Source organism: Leopardus geoffroyi, chromosome B2, assembly GCF_018350155.1.
Source record: "Leopardus geoffroyi isolate Oge1 chromosome B2, O.geoffroyi_Oge1_pat1.0, whole genome shotgun sequence".
Taxonomy (NCBI): domain Eukaryota; kingdom Metazoa; phylum Chordata; class Mammalia; order Carnivora; family Felidae; genus Leopardus; species Leopardus geoffroyi.
Window position 1 is genome coordinate 63,647,309 of NC_059332.1, and position 21,986 is coordinate 63,669,294.

General features: G+C 38.6%; 1 protein-coding gene across 1 annotated transcript in view; it reads right to left on the bottom strand.

The window, feature by feature from the left end:
- Window positions 1-21,986, bottom strand: part of COL9A1 (collagen type IX alpha 1 chain) — an 88,983-nt gene that overhangs the window by 21,811 nt on the left and 45,186 nt on the right. Inside the window, exons 20-33 of the mRNA XM_045498679.1 lie at window positions 21,722-21,775; window positions 17,871-17,924; window positions 16,193-16,246; window positions 16,003-16,056; window positions 15,814-15,867; window positions 15,358-15,411; window positions 14,320-14,364; window positions 13,265-13,318; window positions 13,106-13,159; window positions 4,245-4,298; window positions 3,546-3,617; window positions 3,009-3,044; window positions 1,787-1,831; window positions 420-452 (exon numbers count right to left, since the gene is read on the bottom strand). Coding sequence (XP_045354635.1) covers window positions 420-452; window positions 1,787-1,831; window positions 3,009-3,044; window positions 3,546-3,617; window positions 4,245-4,298; window positions 13,106-13,159; window positions 13,265-13,318; window positions 14,320-14,364; window positions 15,358-15,411; window positions 15,814-15,867; window positions 16,003-16,056; window positions 16,193-16,246; window positions 17,871-17,924; window positions 21,722-21,775 — 717 coding nt within the window. The remainder of the gene's footprint in view (window positions 1-419; window positions 453-1,786; window positions 1,832-3,008; window positions 3,045-3,545; window positions 3,618-4,244; window positions 4,299-13,105; window positions 13,160-13,264; window positions 13,319-14,319; window positions 14,365-15,357; window positions 15,412-15,813; window positions 15,868-16,002; window positions 16,057-16,192; window positions 16,247-17,870; window positions 17,925-21,721; window positions 21,776-21,986) is intronic.

Here is a 21,986-nt window from a genome sequence, read left to right on the forward strand (position 1 = left end):
GGGCTCTGTGCTGACAGCTCAGAGCCTGGAGCCTGCTTCAGATTCTGTGTCTCCCTCTCTCTCTGCCCCTCCACTGCTCATGCTCTGTCTCTCCTCTCTCTCTCTTTCAAAAGTAAGTAAACATGAAAAAAATGACCCATTTGTGAAAGAAATTACCATGTATTCTCATTGAGCCACTTGTGAAAAAAACTTCCTTCAGAGTAGTTAGTTCAAAAGGTAGATCCATTTACATTGTTGTGAGGTATTTTTTTTTCCTTTGGATGAATCCATTACTCAATAAATTTAGACATTAATTTCCTTGAAGGTAAGTCCTTTAAGAATTGAATTTTATAGAGTGATTTCATAAAGCAGAGTATTGCATTTTCTGTAGTTTTATTGATATGTTTATTTTTTATACCATTATTGTTCATTGTACTTACAGATCCCTTTGGCCCAGGTAATCCTATATCTCCCTAAATCAATAAAAAAAATTATATTAGAACAATGCATTCACATTTGGTAGTCTACTAAAAACATTTCAAAGGTTATTGTGCTGCTGAAATCTACAGAAAACTATGAACAGATGGACCCTGGCACTGCAGAAAAACATTAGATTCAAAATTTGGATTCTAGTCCCAGTTCCACTACTTAACTTTGTGACCGTCTGTGAGCTTTATAACCTCCTAGCCTTTGGCTAACCTGTTAAATAACAGGGTTGAATCAGAGCTTTACAAGGCTCCAACTAGATCTAAAATGCTAGGTGTGAGAATTAAAACGTGTAAGTCAAAAGATATCAAACTAGCATGCTATTTCAAAACACAGTAGACATTTAAACCTGGTGACTTCATTTTTGAAATTCTAACAGTGTTTTAAAACTTATCCCCAAAAGTCTATCAAACCAAATATGAATGGTTTTATGCTTAAAAAATAAAACTTGGAAATCTCCCACCCCTAATTCTAGATGTGAATTCAGCTCAAGTTTTAGCACATCAGTTCATCTCCACTACAAAACAGAATGACTTAAAACATCCTCTTAGCCCATAAAATGAAAAATTTTAACAGAAAATAAAATTAAAATAATCCTTTTTCAAATTTACTTAATAGAGAGCTTTGCTTAATTTAGATGCTACATTTATATTAGCTCTAAATCCTGATAATCTGAATAAAACATTACTAGAATTTTTTCCTGCACTAAGTGCTCTCTGGAACTATTTTATGAGAAATCTGTTACCACTCCAAAGGACCAAATGTAAGTTTTCACATTAGGTCATGTTAGATTGTGTCAAAACCGTAGAGATGAGCCAGCAGATCTAGCAGTTCTTGCAATAAAGATAATTTTTTCTCATTCTTAGTGCCTTCCTGGAGATTTAGCAGGAGCATCCTCTGGAGATGGAGGTCACTTCTTTGGAAGGTTTTAGACTACAGAGAATACCTACAGTCACACTTGTAAGCCACAGCTTTGTAACCCTAATAAAATTAATTTTGTTTCCATGATAGGCACTATTCACAGACTTTCTATAGTCCCATAAGAATCACTTGGAATGTCTAGGTGTAAAGCCACAAGAAAATTCATCACCTATAAGAGAATACTTTATTCTCCAAAGGCTTAAGGCCAGGTCTTTCAGTTTTGGGGTGTTTCCCTGTGCTTTACTTGATCTTGGCTGCAGTCTTGGGAAGTCATTAGTTTATGTAAGAAACATTGTAGCCACTATAGAAGTCAGCAAGTGACAGTAGCAAAGAAAAAATATGTTTCTAATACAATTAGAAATCAGTACAGTTCATCATTAACCAGAACAAAATGTCTTACAAGTTCACCCCTTTCTCCTGCTTCTCCTTCTTCACCAGAGGAACCCTAAAAATTAAGATTAAAAGTCACATTTTTGAATTCTCAATCCCTTGCCTCAGTTTTAACCAGTCAACATGGGTAAGCATTCCTAAGTGCCCACAGTGCCCCCTGGATCATGCAGAAATACAAAATGCTCCCAATGGCTTCTCAATCTGTCAGTGGCTAGTCTAAATCAGAAGAGAGCCTAGAGAAAAGATAGAAGGTGAGGTTGAGTTTCTTCTAAACTTAAGGATTAATGATTGTATCCAGCAATTTTAAAATTAGGTATTCCTTGGGGCACCTGGGTGGCTCAGTCGGTAAGTGTCTGACTCCTGGTTTCAGCTCAGGTCTTGTCTTGATCTCATGATTTCATGAGTTCAAGCCCCACATCGGGCTCTGTGCTGACAGCACGGAGCCTGCCTGGGATTCTCCCTCACTATCTCTCTACCCCTCCCCCACAAACTGTCTCTATCTCTCTCAATATAAATAAACTTCAAAAAATAAATAAGTAGGGGCGCCTGGGTGGCGCAGTCGGTTAAGCGTCCGACTTCAGCCAGGTCATGATCTCGCGGTCCGTGAGTTCGAGCCCCGCGTCGGGCTCTGGGCTGATGGCTCAGAACCTGGAGCCTGTTTCCGATTCTGTGTCTCCCTCTCTCTCTGCCCCTCCCCCGTTCATGCTCTGTCTCTCTCTGTCCCAAAAATAAATAAAGGTTGAAAAAAAAAATTAAAAAAAAAATAAATAAATAACTAAATAAATAAGTAAATAAAATTAGGTATTCCTTGAAAAAAAAGGCTTTCACTGTAGAAAAAGAACCCAGAAAAAGGATTAATTATAATTCATGTTCATAATTTATTTGTTAAAGTCTTGATACAGAAGAACTCAAAATATGATGATGTGGCTATAGAAGGCTCTATCAGTTACAAGTAAACCAATCCTGTGAATCAGAGCCAGGGACACTTTTTTCATAGGAAGGACAATGTGTGGTCTTGGAGGCAGAGCCATCATCAGCTCCAGCTTATTGAAGTAGTAGATAAGGCTACAGACAAAACTAAATTCTAGCTTTCACACACTATGAAGCACATTGAGCAAAACTGCTAGCCTCCATCTTTTTATTCACACCATAAACCAGCCAGTGCCCCCTGCTGGTGAGGTACATTAATATGCATTACTCACTGCATCTCATATTCTTCTGATTGGACCCACCTGTTCACCCTTTGGACCAGGTTCACCAACTGCTCCCTGTATTGAATAAAATATAATACTTTTTCAGTATTTTCAGATAATTCAACTACATAATTTCAAATGAACCAACTTCCCATATCAGGCTGGCAGGCAAGGACACATATGAATGATGTGACAGACGAGGTCTTGCTCCTCTCCTCACAACCTAACAACAGTCAGGTGAGACCTGGAGAAACTGACAGTTGTCCAAAAGCTGAAAACTTGGGGTGTTCTCTGTTCATGCCCACATAAACCTGACTGGTAGGAATGTAAATTTAAAACTAAACAGGAAGTATGATTACAACTGAAATTTTTACTCTTCTCAACTTTCATTTTTTCCTTCTGAGAAATTATTATGTTAGATTTCTTTTGCTTCTTGATCCCAACTCTCAGTAATTTAGGATGCCTTTCTTGATCACTATGATCATTGCTATAAAAATCTCCACTGCGCCAAACACACAGCTTGGTTTCTCATAGTAAAAATCAAAACATAAGGAACTTTTTGGAGGGCTAGCTTACCCTGTCACCTTTCATTCCAGGAAGTCCAGGGGGGCCAGGCAAGCCAGGGAGGCCAGGACTACCCAGAGAACCCTGAAAAACAAACACAGAATCTCCCAAATCAGTGTTACTGCAACACCTCAAGCATGCAAGGCAGACATAACCTCGGGTGTGTTGACTCCTGTCTAAAATAAATGTGCTGTGGTTGGTATAGCTCTGCTCCTCAAATCTGCCTCTCTCCCACAGTCTAAGGAAGAAATAGGCGAGTCCCTCCACCCGCTCTGTCCCACCTCTGAGGTCCTCAGTTCCCGGGTTTGCAACCCCCCCCCCCTCAACAGTGGGCTCTTTCAGTGGAGCCCGTGCAATGGTAGTGCTTCTCTGGCTGTGTAAACAAGCCTACTCGGAGAAGTCAAAGGCAGCATTCACACACTTCTCCTCAATTTCAAGAACAACCAGAGGCCAAATGTAGCACTTCGTGTCTCTCCTCGTTTCAAAATGTATGCCACAATCCACACTGATTCAAACACCTTCTGGGGGTATCCTAGATATAATGTGAAATTCCGCATTTACATTTTCACACATTCACAGCACAGTAGAAATCAAGCAAGGATGATTAAATCACTCTTCGCACATTGTTTTTCTCTCCTTGCTTATTTTTACAAGTTGACCATGTTTTGTATGAAGCGTATAAACTGTTGGAGACTGGAAATTACTACTCACCAGTTTACCTGGTGGTCCTGGGGGTCCCACTGGTCCTATTTCACCTCTGCTGCCCTGGAAAAACACAAACATGACTGTCAACTGGACAGTTTGCCAGAACTCAAATGCTTAATTACTATGTCAATAAAATAACATTCTGCTTAGGTTTTTGTTTAAATATAAAAGTCATCAAAGTATTCTCCCCAAGTTCAACGTTGTTACATAAAATGCCCACAGCCTCCCCACTATTCATCCTTCAGTGAATGTGTTAACTGTTCATTGTGATTACAAACCATTAGATAAAAATGATGTCTGATACATCCATGAGAAATGACAATTAGTAATTTTCAGCATCTAAGTCACACTACAACTTATATTATGGCTATTTGTGTATGTTTTATCCTCTCATTTAGATTATGTGCCCTTGAGGTATAGGTATATTAATTTTGAATTCCGCAGAATGCCTAAACACAGAGTAAATTTCAGGTCTACGGTACATTTTAATGCAGCGTCTGGTAAAAGATCTTGAACCGCAAAAGAGTGAAAAAAGAGAAACAGGACAGGGATATTTATCTTTAAGTTACTAATGCAACTTCAAAAAGAGATAATAGAAATTTACAAAGTTTCTGACATACAAAATTCTTTGTTCTACACATTCTTGTTCTAAACATATCTTAAAAGATTAAATAAACTTTGGAAAGTACAATTTATAATGAAAATGCACCAAAAGCAACATTTCATTTTCTGAGCCAACTTCAATTTTTTATTTGAAACTCTAAGCCTTTTGAGAAAAGGAGACATGAATTCCTCAATTTCTTTCCCCAAGAACCTCATACAGTTTTATGCAGTCTGATAAACGTTTATTTTGAACACATATTCAACTAAACTGAACACAAGGCTATTGGATAAATAATCACATTTCCTGGGCGGTATAAATAAAAATGAAAGTAGTCTTTTGACTTCATTTTACTTTAAAATGACACAAAAACTTCATATTAATTTTTGATATTTATATATTTTTTAATGTTTATTTATTTTTGAGATAGAGAGAGTGCAAGCAGGGGAGGGGTTGGGGGGGCGCAGAGGATGACAGCAGAAAGCCACATTCAGGGCTCAAACTCACCAACCGGGAGATCATGACCTGAGCCAAAGTTGGATGCTTAACCAACTGAACCACCCAGATGTGCCTTTGATATATATAAATGCTTCTGCTAAGATTATCCTGATCTGGCCCATATACTATTCATTTATCTGTAATTTGAATTAAGTGTCAAGATCTATCATCATTCTGAATTTCCAGGTTTTTTTAAAGGATTAAGAAATGTTTGCTAAATTACAGGTCTCTAGCTTGGAGCTGTAATTAAGTGGCAGTTGTTTCAAATGAATTACAGGTGATTTAAATGAAAAGCTCTTAAATACTTTATAAAAAATGTTTATATAAGCAGCTTGTCTAGTATATAAGTTTGTATGGTACATTAGCCCTTAACCCTTGTGAGCAGCTTAGAAGCCTGAGGCAGCGTCCTTTGAGGATGGGCACTGGAAAGATGTAAGAAACCAGCCACTGTGATAGATTCTATCCATCTATAAATATAAATATAAGTATAAATATAAGTATAAGTATAAATATAAATATAAATATAAATATAAATATAAATATAAATATAAATATAAATATAAAAAGACTGGATTCCATCCCGTTAATTTAGCCCAGCACTTGAGAGTTCAAGACAGATTTTCTTCAGTATGTCTGTTCTGCTGGCATTTTCAATAATTTCTGAACTGCATCATGATTAAGATCCTAAATGTCATTGGGCTAACATGACTTTAATTCACAGAATAATTAATAGTCATCAGTGGGAAAACTAATTAATGATATCAGAAGAGGAAAGCAGTTCTTGATACAAACTCAAGTATTCACTTCTAAATAAGTGAACCATTATGCCAAAATAAAGATGATTGATGTACTTTTTTTCTCTTTCACAAACCAAAGGGCTAAGTTAAAATAGAGGATTGTATAACTTTTCATTTCTTTCTTGTAGGGATTATTTTTCCAGTCAAAGACAAAGATTTTTCTCTGCTGGTATCTTATTTTTTCTGTCTTTCAGGACCTCTTATTAGTCAATTCATAAGTGTTTTCCAGCTGCTGGCAGGACCTTGGCAACACATATGAATGGCTCAGAACCCCAGTGTAGACAGTCTGTTCTGCTGAACTTCTACACCCACGAGCCCAGCACACCCAGAGGACTAGAGTAGGACTAGAGGATCAGTAAAATTACAAGCATTTTTCAGCATGTGTTACTCATTTTTATTTCTCTTCCACCCTTTAAATTCTTGGCCATATTATTTTATTTTTTTCAGAGATTAATTTTATTTATTTTATTTTGAGAGAAAGAGAGCATGAACACTTAACTGACTGAGACACGCAGGTTCTTGGCCATTTGAAACATAGGTATTTCTATAGAAATCATCTCAAGTTTGACAAAGGTGATGTTTATTTTCACAACAATGACCAAGCAGTTACAAATAGAGTGTTAGGACAAGATTTTCTGATGGCCATTCTTAGGATTTCTATGTATTCTAAAAACGTTTTCTAAGTTCTAGAATTTCACCTGTGAGTAAGATGAACATGAGTATTCAAGATATAAATAGTAATCTTTAAAAACATAGATTAAACACATGTTGTAGGGAGCAATTAACCATGACCTTGGAACCACAGGTGTGCTAAATAAATGTAAACCTCCTGTTTTTCAAAAGCTGTGGTGATTACCATATTCTCAGATGAGGTCAAGGGAGACTGGTAGGAATATGGCTTTTCTACTCAGTGGCTAATATTTACAAACCCTGTGACAACAAGAGTTCTGATTTGTAACAAAAAAAAAATTGTAAGGGACCAGAAAAAAAGGCAGAACCCTACCAATAAAAAAAAAAATGAGGAACATTAAAAGGCTTTATTTTTCTCTTGGATGCTCAGTGCCACCATATATATCTCCAATATGTTCAGACACATCTGCCAACTCCTCCCTATTTAAGAAGCCAATCAATGCTTTAAAAAAGATGCAGACCCTCTACCAGTGATTCCCAACTATGGCTGTGCATTAGAATCCCCCAAAGAGTGTTTTAGAAATATAGTTCCCTTGGGGTGCCTGGGTGGCTTAGTTGGTCGAGTGTCTGACTCTTGATTTCGGCTCAGTTCGTGATCTAACAATTCATGGGATTGAGCCCTGCATCAGGCTCTGCACTGATAGCATAGAGCCTGCTTGGGATTCTCTCTCTCTCTCTCTCTCTCTCTCTCTCTCCCTCTCTCTGCCCCTCCCCCATGCTCACATATACACATGCTCTCTCTTTCTCTCTTAAACTAAATAAACACTAAAAGAACTATATTTCACCAGACATCTTCCACCACTCCATCTCCCTGCTCCTCCTTCTGCTTCCCTCCTCCTTGCTCCCATATATTCTTATTTTGTAGTTCTGAGGTAAGACCCAGGAATCTGTGTGGATTCATGTCATATTTGTCTTCACCAGCTTTACATAAACTTTTGTTAAATGCTCATTATGAAAATTCCATAAACACCAAAATTTTAAATTTGCTAAATACGCCTTGTACCATTAGAATCTGGCAAGCTAACTTCAAATGAAAACCATCCTGCAGAGCCTTGACTAGAGCTAGCAAGGTACTGGAGATGAGGCCACAGGCACTGAGCCCCACTGCCAGGTCCTGACCCTGCTGTGCATCAGCCAACTCCAGGCCCGTAACTTCACCTCTCTGTGCCTCGGTTTCCTTACCTATGAAGTGGGGATAAAAGCGGTACCTATCTCATAGGGTTTTTGAGAGGATTGAATAGATACATAAAGCACTTAGAACAGTGTCTGGCTCATAGTAAGCACTGTAAACATTGGTTACTGTTTTTATCCAAGATTTTACCCAAGGCCTAAAGAAATCAGTCAAAATTATGTTTTTTAATCAAATGTTTAATTAAATTGTTCTTTGCGTTTCAAATCTCCCATTTCTTTGAGTGTAAAAATTGCTCTTGGAAAAAAAAAAAAGTCTGCAATGTTCGTTTCTCTAGTTTCTATCAAGACCATTAACCACCGAGAAGGCGCCTTCTTTATAAATAAATACTGGGAGCTGTTTTGTAAAACTAATTTCAATAAATACAGACAAATTATTCCACTTGGAAGTCTCCCTTTTAAAATAGAGCTACGACATGCAGAGAAAGACAGATACCATATGGTTTCACTCTTATGTGGATCCTGAGAAACTTAACAGAAACCCATGGGGGAGGGGAAGAAAAAAAAAAAAAAAGAGGTTAGAGTGGGAGAGAGCCAAAGCATAAGAGACTGTTAAAAACTGAGAACAAACTGAGGGTTGATGGGGGGTGGGAGGGAGGGGAGGGGGGGGGATGGGTATTGAGGAGGGCACCTTTTGGGATGAGCACTGGGTGTTGTATGGAAACCAATTTGGCAATAAATTTCATATATTAAAAATAAATAAATAAATAAAATAAAATAAAATAAAATAAAATAAAATAGAGCTACGAGACTTTGAAAATATCCTGGAAATATATATTTCATTATACTGATGTTATCATACTTATTTTGCAAAAAAAAAATTCTGGATTTTATTCCATTGTCCTCTAGATTGTGATGGTGGTTGCATTTGCCTGATTACCGAAAATGCTAACTAGATGAAGAATGAACATTATTCTTAGTACTATGCTAATTTTGGAAGTGAGAAATTATAAATCATTATACTTAGTCTGGAGTATATACTTAAGTGCCTCTCTCTGGGAAAAAGGATGCTGATTAACCCAGAAGATCAATTATGATTTCTACAGATTGTTGCTTTTACAAAACCATTTTCATATTAATATTGGAAGATGTTATTAGTCCTAGTGCAATGGTAATTTTTAGGTTTGCCACAAAGATATTTTAAAAATCTATTCAACTTTACAGCATTGTATAGTTTTATTTCTCTCTGGTGTAGGTTTAAATATTCTTGCACACATGGAGGCAGATCAAAATCTATAACCACCACAGCTGCTTCACAAATTATTGACAGGGATAATATTCCATGGCCTGGGTGGCACAGGAAGGCAGTTTCGACCATTCGACAACACACCATATGGGGACCTCTGTGCCCAGAGCTGTTGACGACAGGTGGGGGTAGAACTTCAAGAGAAATGAGAGAGGCTTCTGTACTCCAGGAGTATATAATCTTCAGAAAACTGGAAGCAGATCAGCATGGCGCTCGCTCATCCCAGTCAGAATCATGAGAGCAGAGCAAACACAACTTTCTCAACAAAAGCCCTGGCAAGTTCTGGGAAGCCTGAAAGACGGAAATGGACCAGGAGCCACTGGATCCGAGGCCCCAGCCATAAGCCTGCTGTAAACCAGGAGTCACCCAGATCCAAGTGAAAAGCAGTAGAGTGTGACTGAGAAAGCCAGAAGCACGATCCAAGTGGTAAAGATATGTGCTCATATGTCATCACTGGTGGTGACAAAAAAAAAACCTCCCATATATCTTGCTGTGGCATTGGCTAAAGCTGTTAGAACAATGGTTTGGAAAGGGGAACACCACTTAATTTCAAAGACATGCTCCAATTAGCCTGGTCCATTAGTAGGACACATTAGAAATAGGTTTTCATTCCTTCTACTCAGCTTTTCAATTTGACATTTTCAGGAAAAACTGCTAAAACTTGTGAGGAATAGTTGAAAATGTGTGAACCTTTATCTATGAAACTAAATTTAATGATGTAAAATGAAAGAATAAACGTATCCTTCACTAAGTAGATTTGATGTTAAAACTCTGCTCCAGAACTCTAATACTTAGAACCTCTTGTGACACTTTTCTATAAAATTTATAGTAGGTGAGAAGTCAGTTATTACCAACATAAGCAGCATAGCAAGATTTATTATACCTCCAATTCAGTTCATTTTAAGAAATATTTATTAAGCACCACCTTGCGACAGGCCCTGAGTAAAGAGATGTAGGGACCACAAAGGTGGATCACAGGTGTCCCTGCATCCCCGCTGTTTCCACAGCAAGGGGCAAAAAGGGAGGCACACCATAAGAGACTCTTAAATACAGAGAACAAACTGAGGGTTGCTGGAAGGCAGGTGGGTGGGGGAGGGCAAAATAGGTGATGGGTATTAGGGAGGACACTTGTTGGGATGAGCACTGGGTTCATATGTCAGTGATGAATCACTAAATTCTATTCCTGAAACCGTTATTACACTATATGTTAACTAACTTGGATTTAAATAAAATCTAAAAAAATAAATAAAATTAATTAATTTAAAAAAGTTTTAAGGGGCCCAGGGTTGTAGAGTTCAGAATAAGAGAGAGCACTTCTATCTGGAGGATGGGACATAATCAGAGATGGTTTCATTGTAGAATTAACATTTTAATCACATCTAAGAAGACACATGGGACATTGAGAAGAAAGCCATCTAAGTGCAGAGCATAAGAAAAGAAAGGCAGGCTGAGAAGTACAGAGACTATTTGGAAATTGGCATGGAGTCCAGCTTGACTTGAACACAGGCTGGCTCTGAGCAAGGCAGAAGTGGAACATAAAACTAGAGGGTAAACCAACAGTTTAAGATTTGGTACTTTCTTTAATTGCCAGTGGAGATCCATGGAAGATTTGTAAATAAAGAAGAGAAGTGATGACAGAAGGCATACTTCAAAAAGACCAGGATGGCAGTCTGCACAGCTGGGGTCACAGCCAGTCCCCAGGCCTCTGAAATGGTGCCTGATACTTTTGTGTGTCACCATGGCCATGGGAACACTACTGGAGTTCTAGGGTAAGGTCCTGGGGAACACAGAATTATCCCAACCAAGATGCCAGGAGTACCTTGTTGGGAAACACTGGTAGAGGAAGGATAGACAAGCTGGGGAGGCAAATCAGGAGACAACGGATAATCCAAGCAGCAGCTAATGATCTGAGCCAGGACAGTGGAAGTCGGCTTAGAAAAGAAGAGTCAAATGTAAGAGACCTTCAAAAGGAGGTGGTAGAATCAGCGGGTCCTACTAGAGATAGGAATCATGACCGAAGAAAAACACCAAAGCTTTGAGCTGCAATGAGAACCTAGACATTTACAAAAACGCAAAAATCAAAACCTGAATCAGGTTGAAACATACGCAGAACAGATACAGGCATAACAGATCTGCCTGCCCTCACATAAAAGAAGTAAACACTCCCACCCCATCTCCTTCCGCAGTTCTGCCTCTGGTTCTCGATATATCCCATGGCACTTAACTGATGATGGGCCAAGCCCTCTCTACTGTGTCACATTTTGTGCTTCAGTGTGTGGTCCTCACACACAGCAGGTGCTCCTTCACCTTTACTGTTTTCTGCTCTACAAAGTGAACACTAGACTTAATAGCCAACATTCTCAAAGTTTCAGTGCCCCTTTCCCACACTGTTAAATCTTTCTGGACCAGTCACGGAGAATCTTCATTGTTTTAGGAATGTGATCTAGCTACAAACTCATTGCTTTGGCAGTCAATTTAAGGAAAGTATTTTAATTAGAAATTTGCAGGCTTCAAGCAAGAGAGAAGAAAAGGATAAGTGAGCAGCGAGGGAGCAAGGAGCATAATGAGGGGCAATAGCTAGTTTCTTTGGCTGCAGAGAAACTTTTGGAAACCACCTGGTAGAGGTCAGTTGACAAACATCCATGAGAAATGGAAAAATTCCCCTCTTGTGTCACAGGACACCTGGAATATTTCACTTCCCTCAAACATGAAAATCCTCATTCAGCATGCTCATGAAATGCTTTAAAAGAAGTAACAACAATATTTAGAAATAATTCTGTGTTCTCACTTGGAATTCTTTTTGATACTCAGCAGATTTTGAAAACAAGAACTTTATACTGAAGGCCAGAGAGAATTTTTTAAAGTTCACATTAACGTTTAATTTCCTAATCAGTTTCTCTCTAAGGGTTAAAGGGAAAATCTACGTTTCTAGATTTGATGCAAAATAGGCACATTTACAAACTCACACTAAAAAAAGTCTGGCAGTTTCTCAAAAACCTAAACATAGTTCTCACATAACCTAGAAATTCTACTTCTAGGTATTGTACTCAAGAGAAAAACATGTGACCACACAAAAACTCATAGAAAAATTTTCATAGTAGCATCATTCATAATGGCCAAAAAGCAGAAATAACCCAAATGTCCATCAGTGGATGAAAGAATGAATGAAATTTGGTATATACATGCAACTGAAATTATTCACCAATAAAAAGGAACAAAGTACGGATACATGCTACAGCATAGCTAGGACTTGAAACATGTTGAAAGAAGCCAATCACTGAAAAACCCACATAATTGTATGATACCATTTATATGATATTTTCGGAACAGGTAAATCTACAGAGACAGAAAGTGGATTTGTGGTTGAGTAGGGCTGAGAAGATTGGGAGGAAGTGTTGAGTGACTGCAAGTGGACACAGAGTTTCTTTTTTGGATGACGAAAATGTTGAAAATGGACTGTGGTAATGGTTGCATAATTCCACAGATATGCTAAAAATCAATAAATTGTATACTTTAAATGGGTGGATTATATAGTACCTGAATTATGTCTCAGTACTATTGTTCTTTAACCACACTAAAATATTTCCCTCAACATGATATGAGAGCAAAAAGGGTCATCATGCTTTTTAAACATATTTTAAACATTTTTTAAGTTTTATTTCCACTTTCTGAATTTAAAAAAAGCATGTGTATACATGAATAGCATTCCCATTCCATTGTCTCTCTCAGCTAGGACATTCTCAAACACCAGAAGGCATTCATGGATAAATGAACAAATGATTGGAAGAACACCCAGCAAAACCCTGAGAAGGCACCTTGGAAGGTTCTACAGAAAAGGAGTACTCACAGGAAGCCCTCGGGGTCCTCGGGGTCCCACTTCTCCTGGAGGCCCCTGTTGGCCCTATTATGAGGAAGGCAAGGAAAGAAAAAGTTAACACTCCCTAATTCTTTGCTCACTGATTGTAACAGGTTATAATATAAGGAAAGGTAACTCATGGCATCTTACCGGTTTGCCTGAATTCCCCAATTGACCAGGCTTCCCTGGAGCACCTGTGTTACCCTAAAGGTAAAGAGCAACATTCAGGGTAATTCAGACAGCAAGTAAGCATATCATCAACCTGTCTAGGCCAGACCAGGCATTTCTGACACCTAAATAGCATTAATTTCCCAATTTCACATTGAGAATTTGGGAAGATGTAGAATCTCTTTCTTAGTGGATACATTAAAAAGTTTTTCAGATTCAGGATAATGTTCTGTTATTCCCACAAGTATAGTAAAGGTGTCAAAAAGTCCAAAAGTGAAGGTCAAATGTCAAAAAAATGAAGGTCATTAGCCAGACAAGAATATGAGAAAAGTTTTCTTTCTTCACAATATTAATTATATGTGTCTTTCCTTTACCACTTCTGTCTCCAATACCTTTCTTTGAGCCCTTTTACCTGACACTGACACTATTAAAATTAAAAAGAATCCTGTGAACATGAGGAGTAAGAGGATGTGCTGTTGAGAAAAACCCTGCCAGCCAGCTCCAGGGAAAGCACATGTCTGGGATGTCATCTACACCATCAGTCTCTCACAGTCTACTTATTAGGGAACATCTCTGCTCTTTAAAGATGCTGTGGACCCCTATAATTAGAGAGCTGTAGCCCTATAACCTGGTAGTGACCAAATTCTACATTATTCACATTTTATCTATTTTATTCAAAGCTATGTCTTCTCCCTTTAATTTTTCTTTCAACTGTTGTTTTTAATTGTGACATAATTTCTATGGCTTAGTAACAATTTCCTTATTTTAAGTGGTAAAGAACAGTAACACTTTCTCTGTTTTCTACTGGCAAAGGATGACACTTTCAGGAAGGAAGTCTAATCAGCAACACTTTGTCAAAGTATTCTGTTTGCAGCTAGGAAAGAGAATAGCATTTGAAGCCATAAAGCCTTTTTCATTTCTCCTTAGAGTCAAAAATAAAAGTCAGGCTGGAAATACTAAAAATGATAAATAAAACACACTAATGAAAGAATAAAGAAATAGAGAAAAGTACTAATTAAAAAGGTTTAATCTTTTACCTTTTCACCAGCAACACCCTTTGCTCCAGGGATCCCAGGTACACCCTGAAAGAGCACATACAGAACACGGGTTGAATCACTTTACCTGAGAATCTGCAGGTGCCGTGCTCACTTCATGCCGAGGGGCCAAGAGGATCGTGACAGCAGCAAAGCCTTAATGTGAGGGAGCTTCTCCCTAGTTCCCAAATTCTGAACAGTTTAGAAGGAATTGCTTCACTGTATCTGGCTTGTTAAGTCTGAACACCCTTAGGCAAATCCTGCCTCTAAACTAAAGTTATTTTTCAAGCATGAATTTCCAAATTATAATTCAGTACTATTTTCAGGTCAATGGGAGCTTCTACTACCAGCATGATTTGAGGTACAGAATAACAAAACAAGGACCTACCTACTGAATCGCTAACGCTTAAGTAGGAAAAAAAATGGCAGGAGAATGCTGGCTCTAACTAAAATTTGGTACTATTGGGAGTCCTAATGTTCTCTCACTGGTTATTTTGAAATGTCAGACAGATATCATAATAAATTGTGGCCAGTCCTCAAATCACCAAGTATCCCTTTGTAACCTTGAAACATGTGTCTCCAAGAATACATCTGTATAATCCACATTAGCCTCCAGCCACATTAATGCAGGGAAACACCAATTTGAATAATTCAAAATACCACACATCAAAAAAAATGGTATCTTATATCTCACATTGTCCTATGAACATACTCTCAACCCTCTTATGGCTCAACTCTGCTAACAAGAACTTCAGAACTGGTTAAAAGTAGGAGGAAGTATATGACCCTGGCCCATAGCTCAGGGTTAGTGAAATAAGACAAATTGAGTGAACTAAAGATAGAAGATAAAAGTAAAGCTTAGTATAGTTATTGGAGAAATAGCTAGTTATCCAGAAAAAAGTAGAAAATGTAAAACTGTAAAAATATAAAATTAAAATATCATATATGTTCCCCAAAACTTATCAAATTATTTCTCCCTAAAATTCATATTTTCAAAATATGTACCCAAACCAATAAACATTTAAAGACTCAAATACTTACAGGTAACCCTTGCAATCCTGCATCACCAGGAGGCCCAGGTTTCCCTGGTTCACCCTGAAAAAAGAAGTTTGTATGCATCATTGGACTTGTACGAACTGCTTAATTTCTTTCAAGAAAGGAAAGGACACAGACCTTCTAAGTAGAAGGATAATCTCTACATCTGACCTTACATGCACTTTTATAATATGATCCAGTTCAGGGAGGGGGGAGGAGGACAATGGACTTAGGACATAAATTTAATCAAAATACACAGTTTCTTTCAGCGACTTTCATTAACAGGGCAATTTTACTGAGTTCCTAAAACCAAGTAAAGAAACATACTATTCTAATAGTATTTTCAGTTGACACTTGATTTAAAAATTAAAAGGAGGAGAAAAGCCAAAGCCAGCTAAATACATTTCCCAGTAATGTAGTAATGGAAATGCTGTGCTTGGTTGGCCAGGGCCACACAGCTACCTTTGTTCCAGGCATTCCAGGTATCCCATCACGGCCATCCACACCTGGCAAGCCCTACAGACACACAAAGAAACAGACTGTCTCTCAGAAATAGTCACAGCTTTCTTCCCTTCATTATTTTCTAAAGTTTTATTACAAGTTAATAATCACTTTGAAAAATGTGCTTGATAACTGTGGCTCAGGACATACCGTGTCTCCTTTGGACCCAGGGACACCAGGAATTCCTCTAGAACCTTGAGGTCCCTGCAGGGCAGAAAGGCAAGGATAGACAAGACATGCTCATTTATCACAATACTTAGGACACATCAAAGAGGTAAGCAGAATCAGAGGACACCAAAAAGCACCATGTTTAGAGTGATTAACACTAATTTGAACTCACTCTATCTCCCTTGGGACCTGTTTCTCCTGGAGGTCCTCGCTGTCCTTGATCACCCTGTATGAAAATAAAATGTTGTTAATACAAGCAGAAGTCACTTATTGATAGACTTTTGAAATTATAAAACTCCATCCATATTACCTTACTACTGCTCTTTCAACCTTTGCTCTGACTTGGGTGCCTAGCTCAAGAAATCTTTTTATTTTTTATAATTTTTTTAATGTTTATTTGAGAAAGAGACAGTGTGAGCCAGGGAGGGATGGGGGTGGAGGGGGGGAGACAGAGTCTAAAACAGGCTCCAGGCTCTGAGCTGTCAGCACACAGCCTGATGCGAGGTTCAAACTCACGTACCATGAGATCATGACCTGAGCCGAAGTCGGACACTTAACCAACTGAGCCACTCAGGCGCCCCTCGAGAAATCTTTTTATAAAATTACATTGTCTTAAAAATTTATATTGCCATGGGGATAACTGAGACTTACGTGTCTTTTGATTTCATTTTAAATGCATAAAGCTTCTGTGTTCTTTGGATGTATAGGTATAATAAAATTAAGATCCATGCTGCAGATAACCTTCACATCAGTAACTATGTCTACATATCAGCTAAATGCATTGACTATCTTGCTGAGTTGAGGTTTGGATCAGTTGCCAATCTTGTCTCCATATTATTTCATTCTCCAGGCAATGATAGGGGTTCCTGTCAAAATTATCTGGCTAATGTTGATTTATGGTATAGGCGGTAATAGAGGATGTGTCTTCCTAAAATACAGCTTTTGTTGAATTGCATAACCACTCTACAATCTCAAATGGCTTCCTATTGCTACTATATCAGTTCAAACTGCTAAGATTGGCATTAAAAGCACTCCATAATATGATCCTACTTCATCTATTCACTTTCATCTTCTCAGTAGAAACTTCCAATGCCAGACAGTAACAGCCCCTATGACAACACATACCCCCATCACCACCAACAGTGTTCTTTCTCACCTGTACTCTGCTGCCCATCCCCCCCAGAATGGCTTTCCAGGTCAACCTGCCTCTAAGATCCTCTTGCATGCATTACCTCCACCACATATTCTAGTGCTTGATCTTATAATGTACAACATAGTTACATTCTGTCTTTCCCACTGGGCCGTAGGAGTTTGATAGTTGGAGATTCTATTTTAATTATACCTTCTCTACTTTTTCTGTGATAAAAGTGGTTATTAATAGACGGCTTTGTATTTATTTCTAGAAAAGGTGTGAGGCAGCCCGTAATAATGACACATGTGCATGTGACAGTCAAAATATAGAATAATGAGGTCAGAAATCATAGAAAAGGAAAAGAATTATCCAAGCAACTGAAATATAGTAACAGATGGTTACTGTGACTCTAAGCATCCTGGCAACCAAAACAAAAGGAAAACACAACAAATGTAAAAACTCAACATTTTGCTTTCACCTATAAGAAAAACAAAAATCCATACCAAGTCAAAAGAACATTCTCTTTGTCCAAGAAAGTGATGCTCATCATGATTAAAATTTGTTTAAATAAATATAAAAACTATTGCCCATTTTACTACTTTAATTATTCACATGTGGAAGACATGCGTGCACATGCACACACACACAGAGCAAATAATCTTGCCTGATCATTGCTAAAGAATCTGTCATTGGGTCTTGTAAAAGGAAAACTACTTACAGGTGCACCAGGGAGACCTTGAGGCCCAGGTTCTCCATCTAAGCCCCGAGCACCCTACAAAAAAAAAAAGACAAAGAAATGAAATTAAGATCAGCATTTAAATGTTTATTTATTTATTTTGAGATAGAGAGAGAGAGAGAGCAGGGGGAGAGAGAGAATCCCAAGTAGGCTCCACACTGTCAACGCAGGGCTCAATCCCACTATGAGATCATGACCTGAGCTGAAAATCAAGTCAGACACTTAGCGGACTGAGCCACCCAGGCACCTCAAGATTACTCATTTATGTTAAAGGGCACATCAGTCTTTCTACAGAACTTTAATAGCCAGATAAAAAAGGAGGTTTTGTGTTTGCAACATATACTGTATTCATCAGTGAACTCCAGGGATTTTTTTTAATGTTTATTTATTTTTGAGAGACAGAAACAGAGTGCCAGCGGGGAGGGGCAGAGAGAGAGGGTGACAGAGAATCCAAAGCAGGCTCCAGGCTCTGAGTTGTCAGCACAGAGCCCAATGCAGGGCTTGAAGCCACAGACTGTGAGATCATGACCTTGCGTGACTGCTTAATCAACTGAGCCACCCAGGCACCCGTGGTGAGTGTTTAATCAGACACCTCAGATATGAAAACACTTAGTTTGCATCTTCTCATCCCACCCAGAGTACTTATGGCCAGTCTTTGATACCACTTTGGATATTTTAAGTTAACACTGTATCCATTCTTGATTGATGACATGAACTGAAAACACTGGTACCTGTTTAGAGAACTTGACAAACCTATTGAAGAGGTTTGGTACTCACCCTGCAGGCCTCTCAGGATTCTGATGGGAATTTGTTAGCGGTGAAGACCAAGGAGCCACCCAAAGAATAGTTGGCATGGACCCTGCTGCTGCTGCAGCTGTGGGTGGGATTCTGTGACACTGGATTTCCACCAAGATCCAGAATCAGAAGTCCAGCCATGCGGTTTAGAAGAACGAATTGTAATAAGGATTTGAGTATGCCCTCTTCCATCCTGGATGGACATTAGGTTCAGTTTATATGAAATAATTCATTTACTTCCTTCACAACAAACACCCTACCAAGTGATGGTGGCATAAAAACTACACAGCTTTAGAAATGTAATTGTCTTGAAATCAATTCCGACTTGGTTATATTGTACGTGTCGCCTTCTTATTTAATTATAAGAATCAAACTGTGATTTTAAAACAAAAATGGGGGGGGTGGTTAGTGCTTTCTGCATAGGCTACATGATAAAATACAACCCTCTTTAAATCTTTTTCTCATCTGCTAAGTGAATGAGAAGGCAGAAGGGCCACTGGAGTCCACAGGCCATCTCCTAATGAACAGGGTTGAGGTAAGGAGATGATAAAATAAATAGAAAACAGTCCAAAGAGTATTGGATGGATGTCAGCCCAAGAAAACCAGGTGGACAGCATCTGTAGTATTAAGAGTCAGAAAACCTTTGATAGAAGGTTCAGAAAAGAGAGAATCAAATAAAGGACACAACCGAAGCAGAGGCACCACAGAGCCTTGAAATTCTTTGATCCCTAAAAACTAGAACAGAGCAGAAAGCAGTCTACGTTCACCAGGGAAGGAGAGATTTGGAAGACCCGAAAAAGACCTTGAATTCATCATTCACCCTGCGTGGTGAGAGCGGAGCCCGGCCTTTGCATTATAGAAATGGCTGTGATGCACTCACTCTCTCTCTTATTGCTGTTCAGCACAAGCTGAGACCCAAAATGCTGTTACTAGGCAACCACACCAGGGGTCTGAGTTCATGAGAAGAGCTTGCTTTTTTTTTTTTTTTTTATGGAAAGCAATTTGACAGAACTCAGAGGAAATGAGAAATTTTGAAAAATGCCAAGTAAAAAACATGCCTCAAATAAAGAGCATATCAAGAACAGTAATTGGTTTCAAAGTGTGGGGTCACATATTTTAGATGATTTAAACCCAGAAAAAGCGAAGGCCTAGGTATCAGCAACTTCAAAACAAATGGGATGTATTACTTAATAACAGAAGAGATACACACAGAATGTTACTTAAGGTAACATGAATATAGAAATATGAAATATGTTTTTTTAAAATACAGTGTTTTTAGAAAAGAAATATTCTAGAGGAAATGGAAGAGTAAAACAGAATGAGAATACCCAAAAGGGACAGCAAGGCTGAAAAAAAAAGAGTCACAAAATAATTCCTTCAATTTCCAAAAATATGCATTTCTTTTAAAAAATTTAGTTTTATTTTTTTGAGCACCTACAATGTGCAAGTTAGTCCCACTTAGCGGTTAATAAAAGTCCTGTGCTTCTGTGTGAAATGACACAAATTAGCTCTAGAGGTTCTGAAGAGAAAGAGGTGAGGGTCAGAAGTGGTGGTAGGCAAAGTGCTTTTCTTTTTCCAAGCCCACAAAGTGGCTTTTCTAACATACTCTATAAGTAGTAACCATTTTCTGAAAATCTGATAGAGAAGGTAGACACACCCCTACACACACTCACATACACACACAGTGAGAAAGACATTTCTGAACACAGCATGAATGTTCAAGTTTCCATTGTTTTCATTCATGATACTCAGCCAAGCCCTCCCTAGCCCCATCCTCCACCAGTAGGAGCATGTCTTCCAGGTAGGTCTGGCATCCCTCTGATGTCACCATCTCCTCCCTGAGCCCTCCCAGTTCCCTGATCAAGAGTAACCACTCCTTGGGGCGCCTGGGTGGCGCAGTCGGTTAAGCGTCCGACTTCAGCCAGGTCATGATCTCGCGGTCCGTGAGTTCGAGCCCCGCGTCGGGCTCTGGGCTGATGGCTCAGAGCCTGGAGCCTGTTTCCGATTCTGTGTCTCCCTCTCTCTCTGCCCCTCCCCCGTTCATGCTCTGTCTCTCTCTGTCCCAAAAATAAATAAACGTTGAAAAAAAAATTTAAAAAAAAAAAAAAAAAAAAAAAAAAAAAAAAGAGTAACCACTCCTTCATCTTCACTCCCTCAAACCACTTGCCCTCAAATTTATGGGTCTCTTGTATACATTGTAGTTAGCTATCTACTCACTCGTTTCTCCCAATAAATAACAAATTTGAAGTCCTTATTACTTGTTGAATCTCCCCAGCATCTCGCAGTGCCTTGCTATGGAAATGGTAGGAGAATCTGGTCTTTGCAACTGGGCTAAGGACAGATTCGAAAACTCCAGCCACAAGTATAGGATTCCTGTTGAAGGCAGAGCTCAGCAATCCACCTAGCAGAGAGCCACAGATGGCCCCAGTGTCCTTAGGGATATCCTGCCTTCTCTTACCTCTCCCTTCCTTCCATTCCTTCCTTGTCTTTGCTTTGATTTCCAGGTATTGTGTCAGTGCTGTCAGTATTAACTATTGATAATGATAAAGAGATAAAATGTAACAGCCCTGCTTACTTCTATTTACTCGAGATAATTTAAAATATATAATACATAAGTATCATATGTACTCTTTTCTATCATCTATGTTTATAACAGAAATGTGAAAACCTAACTAAACATCCACAAAGCAAATAAAAAATAAAAAATGATGTCGCTTGGGTGCCTGGGTGGCTCAGTCGGTCAAGCGTCAGACTTCAGCTCAGGTCATGACCTTGTGGTTTGAGGGTTCGAGCCCTGCATCAGGCTTTGTGCTGACAGCTCAGAGCCTGGAGCCTGCTTCAGACTCTGTGTCTCCCTCTTTCTCTGCCCTTCCCCCGGTTTCTCTCTCTCTCTCTCTCTCTCTCAAAAATAAACCTTAAAATTTTTTTTTAATGTTGCTAAAAATAAGATATTTTTAAGTGGCAAAAAATTCAAATATTTACACATTTGATTATCATATCATCATCATCATCATCATCATCATCATCATCAATCTTACTTTTTCCCCTTTGGCCCCAACTATGCCAGTGATGCCTCTTAATCCTTGAGCTCCCTGGAAATATAAAAACAACAGTGAATTGCTTTAGTTGAAGCACACACTTGTTTGTTTCTCTCATCACAAAAGCTGATCCAAAAGGATGTTAACATAACCAAAGGTAACAAGAAACAGTGACATTATATAAACAAATGTTTCTAGTTTAGAGAGAAAATCCAAGGAGAATTATTCTGATGGCAAAAGAATTTTAAAATTCTGAAGACATATG